At 43.2% G+C, this 18,980-nt stretch overlaps 1 protein-coding gene across 1 annotated transcript in view; it reads right to left on the reverse strand.

Moving 5' to 3' along the window:
- Positions 1-18,349, reverse strand: part of LOC308154429 (creatine kinase, testis isozyme-like) — a gene marked incomplete at its 5' end in the record, with an annotated part of 39,919 nt that extends 21,570 nt beyond the window's left edge. Inside the window, 2 exons of the mRNA XM_080527590.1 lie at positions 18,002-18,099; positions 18,314-18,349. Coding sequence (XP_080383716.1) covers positions 18,002-18,099; positions 18,314-18,349 — 134 coding nt within the window. The remainder of the gene's footprint in view (positions 1-18,001; positions 18,100-18,313) is intronic.
- Between the last annotated feature and the right edge of the window lie 631 nt (positions 18,350-18,980).

The following is an 18,980-nucleotide window of genomic DNA, read 5'->3' on the forward strand; positions in this document are numbered from 1 at the left end:
AGGGGAGGTTGTATGCATGTCCAGGGGGGGGGGGGCGGGGGTGGCAGGGATGGGGGAGATGGCTAGGGGTAGGGGAGGCTGTAGGCGTGGGAGAACAGGTAGGTTTTGAGGTGGGATTTAAAAGTGAGGAGTGAGGGTGAGTCTCTGAGTGGTTGAGGGAGAGAGTTCCAGAGGCGGGGTGCGGCTCGTGAAAAGGCACGGTGACCGAAGCCTTTGAGTTTTGAGGGTGGGACAGTGAGGGGAACAATGGATGAGGATCGGAGGGTACGGGTAGGGCGGTGGGGGAGAAGGAGGTCAGTCAGGTAAGGGGGGGCCAGGCTATGGAGGGCTTTGTATGTGAGGATGAGGACTTTGAATTGTATACGTTCTTTGATGGGGAGCCAGTGGAGAGAGTGGAGGACAGGAGTGATGTGGTCACGGGAGCGGGTGTTTGAGAGGAGGCGTGCAGCAGAGTTTTGGACCATCTGGAGTCTATGGAGGGAGCGGGAGGTGATGCCGGTGAGTAGGGAGTTGCAGTAGTCGAGGCGGGAGGAGATGAAGGCGTGGATGAGGGATTCAGCAGCGGGGGGGGAGAGGCAGTGTCTGATTTTTGCAATGTTTCGGAGGTGGAAGTAGGATGTCTTGACAATGGAACTGACGTGGGGATCGAATGAGAGGGTGGGGTCCAGAATGAAGCCGAGGTTGCGAGCCAGGGGGGAGGGGGTGATGGTAGTGTCGTCGATGGTGAGTGTGATGGGTCCGGTTTTATTGAGGGTGGATTTGGTGCCGATGAGGATGACTTCGGTCTTTTCACTGTTCAGTTTGAGGAAGTTGTGTGTGAGCCAGGTTTTTATTGCGGAGATGCAGGTTTCGATGTGAGTGAGGGGTGGGTTCTGGGTGGAGTTTGTGGTGATGTAAATCTGTGTGTCATCAGCGTAGCAGTGGAAGTCCAGGTTGAATTGGCGGATGATGTGACCGAGGGGGAGTGTGTAGCAGAGGAAGAGCAGGGGGCCGAGGACTGAGCCTTGTGGGACCCCCTGTGTGACAGAGGAGGAGGAGGAGGTGTATTATATATCTAAAATATCTAAATGACATGTTATAAGGCTGATCTGTACATATAGTGCTGCATTTTGGCATATTTCATGTCGCATTTCCCTCCATTGATGGTAGCCTATATGACGCTATATATATTCATAATGGTTCAAAATTCAAGTGCTTCGTAACACAGACGGGGTGAATTGTATGAATGAAAGTCACGTCCTACACCACTGAAATAAACAAGAATAACTAGTTTCTAAAGAGAGTTCCATTCACTTGATGTAATGGATCATGCGAGGGGGAGCGTAATCTTATTCATGATGATTGCTTGCCGATCAGCAAACAAAGCATTCTACCATCCCCCCCTCACCTCCCACCAGAAAGGCTGTACTCAGCCTGGTGAGTAGTTGAGTAGGTTAGTTGTAGGCTACTCAACTCTCTCTGTTGTGTGGAGCAAAGTAATTGAAGTAGCCTACATTTGATTATGTAATCATCAACTAATATTATATAACGAACAGATATTTATAATAGGCCTACAGTATATAATGTATTATTATTTTTTCTGAGCAGTCCCACTCATAATTTTTCATTTTATTGGACAGATCTAGTGAAGACAGACAGGAAAGGCCACCAGTATATCATGTATTGATAATGTATTATTTCACTGCCTCAGAAAGTCATTCAGTCGTGTGAAATGACGTGCGTTGTGCATTGAATGACACTATTTACAACGCTGTACATTTTCAAATAATGCAATAGGATATATATATGAATTTACAGAAACACCATCATGAATGGAAATACGCAAGAGCGTGTAATTGACAAATAAAGTTTGTGTGTTGTGGTGACACCACGTAAATACACATCACCCAGGCAGGAGAGAGAAAGAGTTGGGGGCAGAGGGGAGCTTTCATTCATAAAATTCCCCCCCGTCTGTGTTACGAAGCACTTGAATTTTGGACCATTGCGACTGACTATACCGTCTTAGTTACAGCGCTGTAAATAGTGTTATTTTATTATTACCAAGGCTACAGAAACATGTTCACACAATGACGAACATGTGATGCATTTTATATTATATTCTTTGAACAACAGAACGGGACAGCCGTGAGAAACAGCCTTATATCGTACCTCCATTTTATATAGAAAAATATGATGATCATTCAGGTTTCATTTGTCATTGTACTTATATAGGGTACAGTTGTATTGTGTGGTCGGGGTGAAACTAATGAATCCCTGTGTCTCACAGGAGCGCGTATACATGAAAGAGAGGAGAGAACGAATACAATGTTATTGGAGAATAACAACAGAATATATAGAGAATGTTATTGGTTTATATATATAAACAATATTATTATATACAATATTATTTTGTAATAATATTGTCAGCCAGCCCCTGCAACTGCTCACGGGGGTTCGTTCGTTTTGTTTTGATTGCATAATGTGGCTGTACACTTGTAGTGTAATGTAGTGTAATGTAGTGACAAATAAACTTGAGGCTTGAGTGATCTCACAGGAGCGCGTATAGCCTCTGACTAGCAGGTCTGACTATAGGAAGAAGATTTTGTGTGCAGGAAGAAGGTCTTTCTTGTGATTACATATTCATAGAACAGAATATTCTGGGAATTTTTGAAGATGAGTGGAAATTATCCAGGCATACTACGGACGAACACGGAGAGACAGATATTTCAAGGAACATTTTTATTTACTTGCAATGTTCACGTCAATTATTCCAAATAAAAAGTATGGTAACAAATAAACACCAATATATAAAAAATATATAAAAAAGGGGACACACACTGTGTAAATATAGGACAGTCTGCGTAAATATAGAATAGTCAGCACTTCCAGCACACCGTTGCTGGCTTTGTGCATGTACCACAGACAAATCTTCCACACGACTGGCAGATCTTGATCGCTTTGTTCCCATGACACCTGGCACCTTGACACTTTTTTTTTTCACCTGTGGGGGTGTAGGTGGCCTGTTGAGTTGCAGTCGCCTTCTCGCTGCTGGTGTAGAAGGAAGCCTTGTAATTACCAGAGGGTCACGCAGCTCCCCTGCTAGCTTATGAATGAATTGCTTCCTGGTTATACTGATGCCCATGCACTGGCTGTACAGAATGCGTGCATTAATTGCAGCCATGTCCAAAATGTTGTAAAACACAGCTACAGGCCAACGGCGGGTCCCTCCTTTTACTGTATATTTCCTCGTCATCTGGTCCAGAACATCAACACCGAACTTAGTGCTGTTGTAGTAGGCAACCGTTTCGGGCAGTTTCTTAGGACCATCATCAGTAGAAACGGTTTGATGCAGTGTGCTGAGGAGGCATACATTTTTTTTAGGTTTCGCCTGGTAAACTGTGAGTGTGGCTTCTCCAGCCCTCAGCACCTTGCTGGAAAATCTTTCAGTCTGTGCCCGTGTACATGGGGGCAACCCCCGTCTGATTTTATTAATTGTGCCAACAATTGTGGTTTGTTGGGCCAAAAGGGTGTTTGCCAGTGGCAAGGAGGTGAAGTAATTGTCTGTCGTGACATTTCTTCCTTTGCCCACGAACGGCTCCATCAGACGCAGCACAACATTGTCTGATAACCGCTGACCTGCCGGCCTGCTTTCATCTTTCCCTAGGTAGGGATGTGCGTTCAACATGTATTTGGTGTCCACGTCCGCTGCAACCCAGAACTTTATGCCAAATTTGTCAGGTTTATTGGCCATGTATTGTGTGAAACGACATCTTGCTTTGGTCGGGAACAACTGTTCATCCACGGTGATGTTGTCACCAGGTGTGTATGATGCAATGCTGTTTTTCACAAATTTATCAACAATTTCTGAAATCATGGCAAATCTATCCACCGGAACGCGGGCGGCTCGTGTGTTCTTGTCGTCAAAGCGTAGATAGCGCATGATATCTCGGAACTTCTGGCGACTCATTGTGTCCTTGAAGAAATCGACTCCGAGATGTGATGACCAGCAGTCATCCATCCTCACGGACTTGGAATAATAAACTCCTTTGTAGTAAAGGAGACCCACGAATGCCTTTAGTTCGTCCATTGTCAAATTGAACTTCTCAGCATTACTCCGGTCAGCTTCTGCCTGAGTGTACTTTAGAATCTGTTGCCACATTTCCGTGTCAATCAGACACAGTAGACTGCTCAACGGACTTGTAATGTTCGATTTGGCATAACGAGTCGGGCCTGGAGCTGTCTTTATGATATTGGCCTGTCGTGCCCTGCCTCTCCGAGCGCCTGGGTTGCGCTGTGTTGGGCCTGGTTGCTCAGTCCACACTGTGCCGTCTCGACCCTTCTCTTTCATGGCTTCACATGCGTCCTCAGTGTCAGAGTCGCATTCGGAAGCATCTGCGTCTGATTCAATGACATGATCGCCTGCTGCCTGTAAGACACAAGAAACTATTAGTTGAACGAATGAATGGTCTTTATTGTCATTTATACAGTAACAAGTACCGTACAATCTACTATAGAAACACTTGCTGTACGCTATGCTATAAATAAGGAATAACTTTTCCTGTAAACATATAAATATCCTATCTTTTCCTATCATACACCAGTTCACTATGCTGTAAATACCCTAACTTTTCCTAAACCTTATGTAAACATATAAATATCCAAACTTTTCCTATATAAACCTTATGTAAACATGGGTTGTCCTATTGCACATAAATATCCTGACTTTTCCTAGATAAGCCTTATGTAAAAACATTTCACATTGTTTTAATGTAATCATGCACAGAAAAACAATAGCCTATATGATGCAATTTGATATTAGCACGGGACAGTGTTGTTATCTTACCATGATAATTCGCTCATCATCTCCTGATCCTCCATCCGACTGATCCTCTTGCACGTCATGTATGAATGCTAAAACCTCATTAGGTTGCCAATGGCGTCTCTGGAACTCTGGACGACTCATCACAGCAAAAATAACGAGGAGGTGTGCTCTCTAGACTGTAATGCAGGCTAATTTATAGGAATAGGTGTGTTCATATGCAAACATACAATGGAGTTTATTTGTCATGTTGATAGGCTATAGGGGGGATGATCATTCTCGATCGGTTCGCCTATGTATATCACCATATTTTTCAATATAAAACGGAGGTCCGATATATGCCAGACATACTCGAAAGTAATGCATTGTATTTTACAAGCCGGGAAGCTTCATGATGGCTTTGCGATCTTTACCATCAACGACCAATTCAAAAACCCATCAACATTGGAATGTGTCCATTCACATTTGAATCAAAGTCGGTCAAAATGGGGGGACCCAACCTTGCCAGATGGCCAGTTTTCAAATTGTGTTGGTAAAATTGGTTTGGGGCAGAATTCTGTATGTGTGAATCAATGATGAGAATAATAATGTGTTATGATATATATATATATAGGGGGGTGAGATTCACAAAGGTCAAAAAAGGTATTGTACACTCAACAAATTGTGTGTAATATGTGTGTGTCACATCATAATGTGATCCTACTACCATAAGCATTGAACTACAAGTCAACATTTAATATTATTAACTCTGTGACTGCCAAACCTGGAAAATTCCGTGTTTTATGATTTATGCAATATTATCATACAGTAACGTTGGATCAATGTTATATACGTTATCCCTCAGGAGTCTGCAAGACCGGAGGAGTCTCTCTTTTAGGGTCGAATTCAGCTCTACATACTACCGTAAATAGTATGCGAGATTCCTCGAGAGAACTCTCATGTTCTGACGTTAGTAACAATATTACTAAAACGATCTTTTTTGCTATTTAGATGTTGGATGTATTTTGTCAACAGTACATAGCCAAGAGTTTGCTGCACAACTTAGTTTTATAACATAGTTTTAGCTCAGACCTAGATTGGAGATTGGTTCAGATTGATTCAGATTGGTTCAGATTGGGTTTTCTCAGTTTTTTGTCTGAAAAGTAGTTTTTTGATGAAAATGACCAACATTGAAGTGTTCATTGAACATGCTAGGAAGAAGATAGAATCAATCAGTGTTTACATATTCATAGAACAGAATATTCTGGGAATTTTTGAAGATGAGTGGAAATTATCAAAAAGGCATATGTGTACTACAAACGAACACAGAAAGACAGATAATTCAAGTAACATTTTAATTTACTTGCAATGTTCACGTCAATTCTTCCAAGTAAAAAGTATGGTAACAAATGTTATACCAATATATAAAAAATATATTAAAAAGTGAATAGGAGGTCGCCGGAGTGCTCAGCGTGGGCGCTGTCACACAGCGCCTTTGCCACAGCACCCCCAGCACACCGTCGGGGGGGGCACACGTTGTGCTTGGGTTCGGGCTTCGGCGCTGCGTGGGACTCATGTTTGTGGCATGGCGGTGGGGATGCATAAGATATGTATATGTCTGAATGATGGTTGATTGCTATTATTGAAAAGGAAGGTGATGGGTGTTGCAGCATTGTGTTGCCGTGGTCATCCGTGTTCCCGCTGTGGGGGGTGACAGCGTTCTGTGGATGATTGTGGTAACGCAGTGTTGCAACAGGCATAATCATCGTGACATCATTTGACATCACCGCTAAGCAGCATGGGTAATGTAGTATAATGTTCGAAAACGATTATTATCAATTTTTTGTTCACTGCACACTATCAAATGAACACACTGAGGATTGAAACAAATAAAATTATTAATACACTCTGCAATTGGCTACTACAATGTTGCCAAAATCAACTATCTAATGTTCGAAAACGAGTGTACAAATATTAATCTGTGTATATATCTATGTAGGCTACAACTAGGGGTGCAACGGTTCAGTTGGCCCACGGTTCGGTACGGTTCGGTATTTTGGGTCACGGTTTTCGGTACGGTTCGGTTCAGAAACAAATGCTACTATTTATTTACAAACTGTTACTTTACTTTATTTTGCTTATACATAATATGGAACTTTAACATACACATGTATATGTTATGTATATAATGTATATATAATTGTATATAAACAAAAAACACTTTCAAATGTCCAAAAATAAATAAACACTTTCGAAAGTAAAAGTGCACTTTAGCCTTGACAGCTGGTAGCCCGTATACAAACAGGAGGAAAACAAATTCACACTACAAAAGTAACACTTTCCACATAGCGTTCCAACATGTCATGTGTTGTATTCCAACGAGTTGCGACATCGTGGATTAATTTGTGTTTTGGTAAGTCTAACATATCTTGTTTAATTGTCAGAATATGGTGGGCTGTGGTGCTTTTGTGGAAGAAAGTGACTGCATGTCTGATCTTACCCAGGAGGCGGGACACCGGGGTTATTGCCACTGCCTTCTTGGCGGCGAGATTTACGATGTGCGCAAAGCAGCCGATCTGTGGCCCCAGTCCACCAGCTTCATGGATCGCATTTACGATAATTGCTGCGTTGTCTGTTGTTACGGGAATTGTTATGTTTGGCCTCTCCAACTTCCACTCAGTCACTGCATTTGTTAGTTCCTCTGCCAGGTGCGCGCTGGTATGGCTTTCGTATAGTGGACGAGTTTGCAGTACTGCGCTCTTCATCTCCCAATCCGGTGACATGTAGTGGACCGTGACAGTGAGGTAACTCTCCGTTGCCCGGGAGGTCCAACCCTCCGTAATCAGTGCAAAGCTCTGTGTTTTTGCCAAATCGTCTTCAATGCCTCTGCGCGTTGTTTGGTAAATACCGGGGATTATTTTGGTGCTGAATGATGTACGGGAGGGGACACTGTAACGGGGCTCGAGAGTTTTTATCAGATTTCGAAAACCCAAATCTCCAACCACCGAAAAGGGCTGCAAATCCTTTGCAATGAACATCCCCACTGCATTGGTTATTTTTTTGTGTTTCTCTGAAGTGGTAGTGTACGTCTGTCCGAACGCATCAGAGAGAGACTGCTGTCTGCTCACTGACGCTACCTGACTGGCTTTCCTGCTCCCAGTCAGTGTTATCGTTGAGTGGTAGCGGCGAATATGCTGGTTCATGTTAGAGGTGCAACCATTTGCATATGGCACACACTTTAAGCAGAGCTTGCAGACAGTAATATTTCTGTCCACTGTTTTCCCCCCCTTATTGTCGTATTCAACGGGAAAAGCGAAATGACCCCACACCGCAGACTTGTAGGAATCCGGGGCTTCCTCAAACTGTTGCGGCACTCTCAGAGCTAATTTACGAACGCAGCCAAATCGCAGCATAAACCGAAAACCGTCACGGTTCACTAGTGAATTGAGCCGTGGAACGCAAACCGTACCGTCCGTTAAAAAACCGAGAACCGTTGCACCCCTAGCTACAACCATCTTGCCTGTTGTGTACTACAGTTATTATTATTATACACAACAGTGTTGTGTTATGTGTTGTGTATATGTGAGTGAGACTGTGGTCTACAGTGATATACAAAAAAGACATTATATACAATATTATAAATATATATATTTTTATAATATACGTTGATGAGTACAGGCAGCACTATAGACAGGCAGCACTTCAAATGTCTGAAGGGATTGGGAGACATACTGTACAGTTTATAATTTTCATTAGGGATGCACGATATGCATTTTTTCCAACCGATACCGATGTTTACCCGCTTCTCGTGGCCGATAACCGATATGATAACCGATATTTATTTATTTTTTCTTTCCTAGCACCAGGGGAGCCCCCCCTCCCAAATGTCGTTGTTTGGTACCTGTACTATATCAATGACAATAAAGACCATTCAGATATAATTTCACAGTTGATAACCTGTAGTTCAAGCACACCTGAAGGTAAGAAAGGCTATGTAGTGAGCAAAGATTGATGATTTAATATTCCATAGTGATCTCACCAAATCTAACTTACATCACTATTGTTAACACAACAAAGAGAACACTTCTGACTCTTCAAATGTTCATTTATTATTTCCTCTAACAAACAGAATCTGTTATAGACAGTGCACAATGCTTTTTTTAGCCAAGATCTGGCCTCCTTTTATGAAAACAAAAAAGGCTCACCTAAGAGTAATGAAGTCCTCATCCAGCCACTGGGCCGTCAAACTAAGCATACTGACTGGACTAACGTCAGAAGTCCATATGTCCGTGGTAAAACTTATCTGGCTTACGCTAGTATCGATCAGACTATGGATGTGTGTGGCGACTGTATCATACATAGCAGGCAGGCACACGTCTGCAAAATAGCAGCGACTTGGGAGTGTATACCGGGGCTCTAAATGTGAAATTAGCTGGCGAAATCCTTTATCTTCTACTACAGAGAAAGGCTTGTCGTCGAGGGCCATAAACTCCATTATTTGTTCATTGATTGCTTGAGCCTTTGAGCTGTCTGCTGTCTTCCTGCAGTTTTCAAATGCGTGTTCAATAGGCACCGCGGCTAGGCTACGTTCTGAAGGCTAGGCTACGTTCTGAAGGCTAGGCTACCACCGCGGCTAGGCTACCTAGTGCTTGATATTCCTTCCATACAGCGTGCTTGCAATGGTGAATCTTAAGGTGACTTATGAGATTCGTTGTGTTGTAACTCGTAGACCTTTGCCCTCCTCGCCGAACTTTTGTCGAACATGTATTGCAAATTGCAAACGCACTATCTGCCTCAGAAACTGTGAAGAATGTCCACACCGGGGAGCGGATTTGCAGAACCTAGGATGGTAGGGGATGGTAGGGCAATACCGCTACCTGATTGGTTGGCGAAGCACTCGTGAAGAGCCCCCTCATTGGCTGGCGAGGTATTGCCCTACCTTCCCTGCTTCGCCAACCAATCAGGTAGCGGTATTGCCCTACCTTCCCCTACCATCCTAGGTTCCGCAAATTCGCCACCGGGGAAGGCATGTTTCGCTCTCGTCTCGTCTATACACTGCGGCTTCATTATCGGCTAAATATCGGCTAAAATTTTATAAAACCGATAAATACCGATAAACATTAATTTCCCATTATCGGGCCGATAAATATCGGTGCCGATAATATCGTGCATCCCTAATTTTCATAACTGTCTGGTGCCGATAATATCGTGCATCCCTAATTTTCATAACTGTCTGTACATATACATATCTTATGTATCCCTATTGCTTTATTTAGCCTATATATGTTTACAAATATCAGTCTTATCCACTGAAGCCCCTTGTGTGTGTCCCCTTGTGTGTGTGTGTGTCCTTGCTCCCTCTGCTGATATAAAAGAGAATTGCAGCCGTGGAGAAAAATAATACCAGGCCAAATACACAGACACACACAGAAATCCTGCTAAAACGCTTTATACTAACTCGATTTTGAAAATGTAAAGATGCTGGGTGGTAGAACGCACATATCTAGGAAAAGTCATGAAAGGAGGGTCCTGAAATGTGATCGAGTGCAAAGGTAGAATTTTTTTTGTACTCACTCACTGGTGCTGTTTAACACCTCACGGATTCCCTAGTGTTAACCACTGCGCCAGCCAGACCGCTGTGTCAAAAGCAATGCAAGTTAATAGACATACCTATTTATTTTATTTTATTTTTTACACTTTTTAATTTATTTATCTATCGATCTATCTATCTATCACACTTTCAAATTATCAAATTATCTATCTATCACACAGTCAAACTATCTATCTATCTATCTCGTAAAAAGTGGGAACTAATATTTCCTAAAAGACACTTGATGGAACTGTCGTTCGGGATATAGTTTCCGCCTGTGAGACAATTTTGACGCACGCATTACTTTAGCCAGCCTCTTAGCCTGCTCGCGACCAGAATAACTCGGGAGGCTATGTTGCATAGCAACCAAACAGGGAATTATTTGAGCCACATTGATGGACCCGAACGCAAGATACAATTATCGCCGATTAGAACTTTATCGAGGATTAGAAGATAATCGACCTTCGTGGAATGGGCCCCTGGACTAGAGGACAGCCACATGTAAACACCGTTATCCCCAATCTAACCCAGTCCTGGACTACAGGACAGCCACATGTAAACACTTTTATCCAAAGTGACTTACTACTTTTGTCTAAAGTAAGTGAATCAGTTTACAAAATTGGGGAATAAAACATAATAAAAACAGACAAGAGAGAAATATGATAGAAAATCAATTTTAGGAATAGCAACTGCACTCTACTGCCCTCTACTGCTCTCTACTGCCCCCTACTGCTCTCTACTGCTCTCTTACTGCACTCTACTGCTCTCTGCTGCTCTCTGCTGCTCTCTACTGCTCTCTACTGCCCTCTACTGCCCTCTACTGCTCTCTACTGCTCTCTACTGCCCTCTACTGCCCTCTACTGCTCTCTACTGCTCTCTACTGCTCTCTACTGCCCCCTACTGCTCTCTACTGCCCCCTGCTGTTCTCTACTGCACTCTACTGCCCTCTACTGCTCTCTATGGAGAGGTATGGAGGGGCGGGGTTATGGATGGCCTTGAAAGTATGGAGAAGGATTTTGTAATCGATGCGGTGTTTGATGGGGAGCCAGTGGAGTTGGTGTAGAATGGGGGTGATGTGACTGATGACAGGGGGTTCTGGTGACAATACGGGCAGCAGCGTTCTGGACCAGTTGGATCTTGTGGAGCAGTTTGTGGGGGAGACCAAAGAAAAGGGAGTTACAGTAATCTAGGCGGGAAGTGACGAGGGAGTGGACCAGGATTGCGGCGCTGTTGGGAGTGAGTGAAGGGCGGAGGCGGTTGATATTACGAAGATGGAAGTAAGCAGACCTGATGGTGTTGTTGACGTGGGAGTGGAATGAAAGGGTGCTGTCGAGGACGACACCCAGACTCTTAACCTGGGGGGAGGGGGAAACCAAGGAGTTGTCAATGTTGAGGGTGAAACTGGGGTGCTTGGTGAGTGTGGATTTGGAGCCAATGAGAATTACCTCTGTTTTATTACTGTTTAGTTTGAGGAAATTTGAAGTGAACCAGGATTTAAGTTCATGTAGACAGGCACAGGGGGAGGAGGGAGGGAGGGTGGAAGTGGGTTTGGAGGAAACGTAGAGCTGGGTGTCGTCCGCATAACAGTGGAAATGAATGTTGTATTTATGGAAAATCAGACCAAGTGGGAGGAGGTAGATGATGAAGAGGATAGGGCCAAGGACAGAGCCCTGGGGAACACCAGAGGAGAGGGGGGACGGATGGGATGTGAATGATTTTAACTGTATAAATTGAGTGCGGCCAGAGAGATAGGAATGGAACCAGTGTAGATGGGTGTCAGATATACCAATGGAGGCTAAACGGTTAAGGAGGGTGGAGTGCGATATAGTATCAAAAGCGGCGCTCAGATCGAGTAGGATGATCATGGATATGAGTCCGGAGTCAGCTGCCATCAGGAGGTCATTTGTGATTTTGAGGAGGGCTGTTTCTGTGCTGTGAAGGGGGCGGAAGCCAGACTGGAACTGTTCATAGAGGTTATTGTTTGAGAGATGAGTATGAATCTGTAAAGCCACCACTTTTTCCATGATTTTTGAAAGAAATGGCAGGTTGGAGATGGGACGGAGGTTATTGAAGATGTTGGGGTCTGAACCAGGTTTCTTCAGAATAGGTGTTGTGGCTGCGGATTTGAGAGATGATGGGACAGAACCAGAGGTGAGGGAGGAATGGATGATTGCAGTTATCAGGGGCAGGAGAGAGGGGAGGGAGGCTATGACCAGGGAGGAGGGCAGGGGGTCAAGTTGGCAGATGGATGGCTTGGATTTCCGGATGAGTTTAGATAAATCAGCAGCAGAGGGGAGATGGAAGCAGGAGAGAGGTACAGAGAGGGGGGGATGGGGAGATAGGGGAGATGGACAACTGGACATAAGAGGGGTCAGTTGCTGGTGGATGTTGGCTATTTTTGAGTTGAAAAATTACATCAGGGAGTTACAGTGCTCAGTGGAGTAGAAGTGTGGGGGAAGGGAGTCGGGGGGGCGGAGTGAGTAGTTGACCACTGAGAACAGGGCCCTGGTGTTCCCAGCACCAGCAGTGATTTTGTCTGTAAGATATTGGGATTTGGCTGAGGAGAGGGCGTCTTTGTAAAGGAGGATGTGGGCATGGTGCATCTGTTTGTGAACAGTGAGACCGGTTTTTCTTGAAAGCCGCTCCAGCTGACGTCCTTTGGCTTTCACTCTACTGTCACACAATTATTCAGAGCTTTGAACGAGATTATTAACACCCGAACAGCCATGGGTGGGGTCATTAACACTAGAACAGCCACGGGTGGGGTCATTAACACTAGAACAGCCATGGGTTGGGTCATTAACACTAGAACAGCCATGGGTGGGGTCATTAACACTAGAACAGCCATGGGTGGGGTCATTAACACTAGAACAGCCATGGGTGGGGTCATTAACACTAGAACAGCCATGGGTGGGGTCATTTGACCTAGTGAGTAAAAAGAAATTCTACCTTTGAAGTTGATCAAATTTCAGGACCCTCCTTTCATGACTTTTCCGAGATAAGTGCGTTCTACCTCCCAGTATCCTGACATGTTCTAAATCTACCTCGTATAAAGCTATTTCTATAACAGGTTTTACCCCAGTTACATACGCAGTAGTGATAGGATATTATATGTCTATGTACAGACAGTTATGAATGATAAACTGTACAGTAGGTCTCGCTATAGCTATCGCAGCAAAGTACTTGCAGTAGCCTACATTTGATTACCGGTATGTCTGTAATCCTCAACTGATTTTCATGGAACAACATGGAACAAATACAATTTTATTTATGATACAGTATATAATGTGTATAAAGTGTATTTATGATACAGTATATAATGTATATACATTTTCAAATATTAGGGTATTTATGACTATTCTTTTTTAATAATGATAATTAACCTCTTCTGCATGTGCAGCCACTCCCTGTGATAATCTGACCTTAATCCTGTATGGTGGTACGATGCTTGTAGGAGGTGCTCTCTGAGAGACATACTTAGATAGAGAACACTTTAATTCATATATTTGTATTCATTGCCTATCATCTTGTTAAATGTTGATATTTAATTTCTATATATTTTTTTCTTTCTTTATATCCTAATGCTGTATGTAAAGCACTTTGATGCAAGAATGACACTATTTACAGCGCTGTCAATTTTCAAATATTAGCATATTTATTATTTAAAGCACTATTATTTTAGCACTTTGAATTGCCCTTGTTGTATAAAATGTGCTATACAAATAAACTTGCCTATGTAACCCTGTATATGTTCCTATTCTTACAGACCAGCAGAGCTCCAACCCAGGTTCAGACAGCGAGCCCAGCTCCACCACACCAGGAAACCATCAACAACACAGGAGCTCGAGGCGGAAGAATCACCTTAAAACACACCCACAGACTTACACCGGAGAGAAGACTTACCGCTGCCCACTTAGTGAAGCAGGAGTCCTGAAGAAGCATCAGAGAATACACACCGGAGAGAAACCATACCACTGCTCCCAATGCGGGAAGAGTTTCAATCAATCAAGAAGTCTGAAGAGGCATCAGAAAATACACACCGGAGAGAAACCATACCACTGCTCCCAATGTGGGAAGAGTTTTAGTGAAGGAGGACATCTAAAGATTCATCAGAGAATACACACAGGAGAGAAACCATACCACTGCTCCCAGTGTGGGAAGTGGTTCAATACAGCAGGAAATCTAAAGATTCATCAGAGAACACACACAGGAGAGAAACCATACCACTGCTCCCAATGTGGGAAGAGTTTTAGTGAAGGAGGACATCTAAAGATTCATCAGAGAATACACACAGGAGAGAAACCATACCACTGCTCCCAGTGTGGGAAGAGGTTCAAAACAGCAGGAGATCTAAAGATTCATCAGAGAACACACACAGGAGAGAAACCATACCACTGCTCCCAATGTGATAAGAGTTTCAGTAAAGCAGGAAATCTAAAGATTCATCAGAGAACACACACAGGAGAGAAACCATACCACTGCTCCCAATGTGGGAAGAGTTTCAATCAATCAGGAAGTCTGAAGATTCATCAGAGAACACACACCGGGGAGAAACCATACCACTGCTCCCAGTGTGATAAGATGTTCAATACAGCAGGAAATCTAAAGATTCATCAGAGAACACACACAGGAGAGAAACCATACCACTGCTCCCAGTGTGGGAAGAGTTTTAGTGAAGGAGGAAGCCTGAAGATGCATCAGAGAACACACACAGGAGAGTAACCATACCACTGCTCTGGAAACGATCGTAGCTCTACGTCGGTTATTACCTACTGGTTATGCAGAGTTATTTCAGGCATGTGAGCCGCACTGCCTATACTGTAATTCATGCGAAGTGAATGTGGCTCGTAATAAAATTAATGATGTTATCAGCCGAGAAAATGAGTTAAGAAATGATTTTCTTTTACAACTTGAGTATAAGCATTTGCCTGGTTAGTAATCAAACGTTAAATCACCCTTCTCTGCCCTCTCCCGCTTCCAGACCAACGCCTACCCTATATTTTAGCACTTGGCTTAATTCAGCCGCTTTTCTTTGAGCCGCTATTCACCTGCGTTCAATTTAAAGTATATTTGGTATTTATAGAAGGAAGCACGTACGCAATGTTAAACAAGCGCAGCTCATTTTATAAATAATGCTTACGTCCGTTTAGAAAAATGTGCTTACGTGAAAGTCAAAGATGACGTTCAAGTACCTTTTTATAAATGAGGGGTGGCCAACCAGTTGGAGACTAAGAGCCCCAAAGAATTGTTGGGGTACCAGAAAGAGCCACATCATACATGCAGGCTCACAAAAGCTCTCACTCACACACACGCAATACATTTCCAATAGGCTATGAGACTAGTGGTGTCATTTCAGCAAAAGCCAAGGTATGGCAAGGTACAGAATAGGGGGGGTTGAGGGGGGGTTTCAAATCAGTTGTGCAATAGTCTATTTTGGTGAGTTGTTTCAAAACAATTGACTTATATTACATTAACTCTTTCACCGCCAGAGTTTTCTGAAAAAGTTGCCAGCCAGCGCCAGCCTTTTTGATCATTTTCACTCATCTTCGAATATTCTGTTCTATGAATATGTAAACACTGAATACATCAGAAGAAAGAAGAGACCTTCTTCTTGCACACAAAAAAAAGAAGTTTGATTCTATCTTCTTCCTAGCATGTTCAGTGAACACTTCAATGTTGGTGATTTTCATCAAAAAACTACTTTTCGGACAAAAAACAGAGAAAAAAACTGTTTACTTTCACCCCCAAGACCCGTTTGACCCATTTAACATTATAAAACTATAATACACATATATAATAATATAATACACTACATTTTATGTATTTATTTATTTTCGAATATTCATTATAATAATAATAACAATAAATTTATTTTATAAGGCGCCTTTCATGGCACTCAAGGTCGCCGTACAACAACAAATGTAAAAACAGTTACAAAATTCAAAATACATAGAAATACACAGTATAAACATAGCTTTATGAATCATTGCCAATATGTGTCCTTGGTGTGGTACAGTGTGGTACAGCTAGTGTGTAAAGGGACATTACAGGCTTTACAATGGAACCATGTCTCTTTACGTTTTCCCTTTTTTATACAAACCCTGCAACCCCTGGTTGGGTTCTGCTTTTTGGGAGTTGGGGGGATTTTTACAAGTGTATGGGCTCCCATATTCCCATCCAGCCTTCCCTGAGGGTCCTGGTTTGGTGCTCTAAAGTAATGAGGTCTTGGGTAGCCTCTTGCTTCCTCAGCACCAGTTTCCTCACCACCTGTCTGTCTGTCTACCTCAGCACCTGCCTCGCCGGTAGACAGACAGACAGGTGGTGAGGAAACTGGTGCTGAGGAAGACACTGCCTTGCTGGTCCATGACCTCACAACCCTTTCAATGAAGGAGTGAAATGTGTTGCATCTGCCCTGTGGGTTTCTAGCTTTGTAGATGACAAAAGCATTGAAGAAACTGATGTCAAAGAGATATGTAATGAACTTCTTTGGCCACTTCTGTGTCTTCCTGACAAACGGGTAGTACACAATGTTCTGGTCTGGTTTGTCAACTCCATTCATGTTCTTATTATACTCAACAATGCAGGCTGGCTTTCTCTTTGCTACTTTTTCTTTGCTGCCTCTCTCCCAGACCTCAACAGTTTCCATGGTGTAATCATGTAGAGTTGCTACCATTTTTACAATATTTTTGTCGCGCCAAGCGAGGACCATGACATTGTCACTGTGACGCATCAGTGTTTCGCCCACCTTCAGGTCAGCATTGGACACATTTGTGATCACTGGTGGTTCACCTCTGTGCATCCTCAGGTTACCACAGACGTGTGTGTTCAGACGAAGGAGGCGCTCAGACAAAGCTACAGAATTATATAAGTTATTCATGTACAATCTGTAGCCCTGACCTGCTAGTTGACCAAGTAGAGAGACAGCTGTGTCTCCCAGGGGAGCGCTCTCTCCACAGTAGGGCTTCAGTGTGTAACAGTACCCTGTCTCTGAATCACATAATATGTATGACTTGATGCCATATTTGATGGGCTTTAGGGGATTGTACACCCTGAAGGTTGGGCGACCACGCCACAGAAGCATACCCTCATCTATGGAGATATTGGTGTTGGGTTGATACATCTCTTGAAATTTGGACCCAAGGTAATCTAAGATGGGGCGGACCTTGTACATTCTGTCAGTACAATCGGCTGGCATCGCTGCATTATTACTAAAATGAAGGTATCTCGATATGTTTTCAAACCTGTTGCGAGACATGACAGAGTTGAAGTAGGGGGTAGCTAACATTTCATCAGTGGACCAGTACATTTCAAGCTCAGGCTTACGAATGATACCAGTGAGAAAAAAGAGCCCCAGGAATGATTTCATCTCTCTAAGTGTGACAGGTTTCCATGCATGTGATCGAGCGTGTGGTGATTGTGGAGAGCCACTCACAGCTTCAATACATTGAGCTGCATACAAGTCGGTCTGAACAACTATGTCCTGGATCAGTTCATCAGTAAGGAACAACTCAACATAGTCAACTGGTTGTTCTGATGCCAGCTCAGCAGCAGCATTGATAGGTCCAGGTTTCGCAGTGAAAGGAATGTATTTTGCCTGCCAGTCTTTGTCATGCCACACCTTCGTCATGCCACACCTTCTCACCAACAGGGGCCCTTGCTTGGTCACCAGCTGCGCCGCGCCCACGACCTCGTCCGCGGCCACGTCCGCGCCCAGCTCTGTGCGGTGTTTGATCTGTAAATAATTAGAATTAGTATATTTATTTATTATTTTATTTATTTATTTTATTTTATTTTATTTATTATTTTATTTATTTATTTTATTTATTTATTTAGTATTTTATTGTCTGTCAGCTGGTAGAAATATAAATACAATAAAATTATCTGTGTCTTTTTTACACGTGGGGCAGGGGAACGTGACCTTGCACGCGACGTGACCTTGCGCCCACGTCCGCTCTCATGTCCACGTCCTCGTCTGCGCCCATGCCCGTGCACAGCTCTGCGCAGTGTTGGATCTGTAAATAATTAAAATTAGTAGGCAAGGCCAGGCACGTTTATTTGTATAGCACATTTCATACAACAGGGGCAATTCAAAGTGCTTTACATGTATTATTTAAAAATACAGCAAGAGGAGCATAGTAAGAAAATAAAAATTACAATGAATAAAAGCAAATATAACAAGTAAATAGATAAAACAGTTAATAAGACAATGTAGCTGGTAGAAATATAAATACAATAAAATGATCTGATGTGTGTTACCTTGGACAGGGGAACGTGACCTTGCACTTCGGGTCCAATCTCGGTCTGAACCCGGGTCTGAATCTGAATCCGGCAGGGGGGGGCTTGAAGGCTTAGCACTGTGCACTGTTTGATGTGTAAATAATTTGAATTAGTATAACACTAACTAAAACCATATTCCCGCCCGCACCAGCTGGTAGATATCTGTGTCTTACCTCTAGCAAGGGAATGTGACGAGTCACTTGCATCCGACGAGGGGGGGCTTGCAGCCCTCGCTGGTCCTGATGTTGCCGCTTCATTCAGTCTTCGACGCATAGCAGTAGCACTGTGCACTGTTTGATGTGTAAATAATTAGAGTTAGTATAACACTAGCTAAAA

This window comes from Nansenia antarctica (assembly GCF_963989245.1).
Source record: "Nansenia antarctica genome assembly, chromosome: 3".
NCBI classification, from domain to species: domain Eukaryota; kingdom Metazoa; phylum Chordata; class Actinopteri; order Argentiniformes; family Microstomatidae; genus Nansenia; species Nansenia antarctica.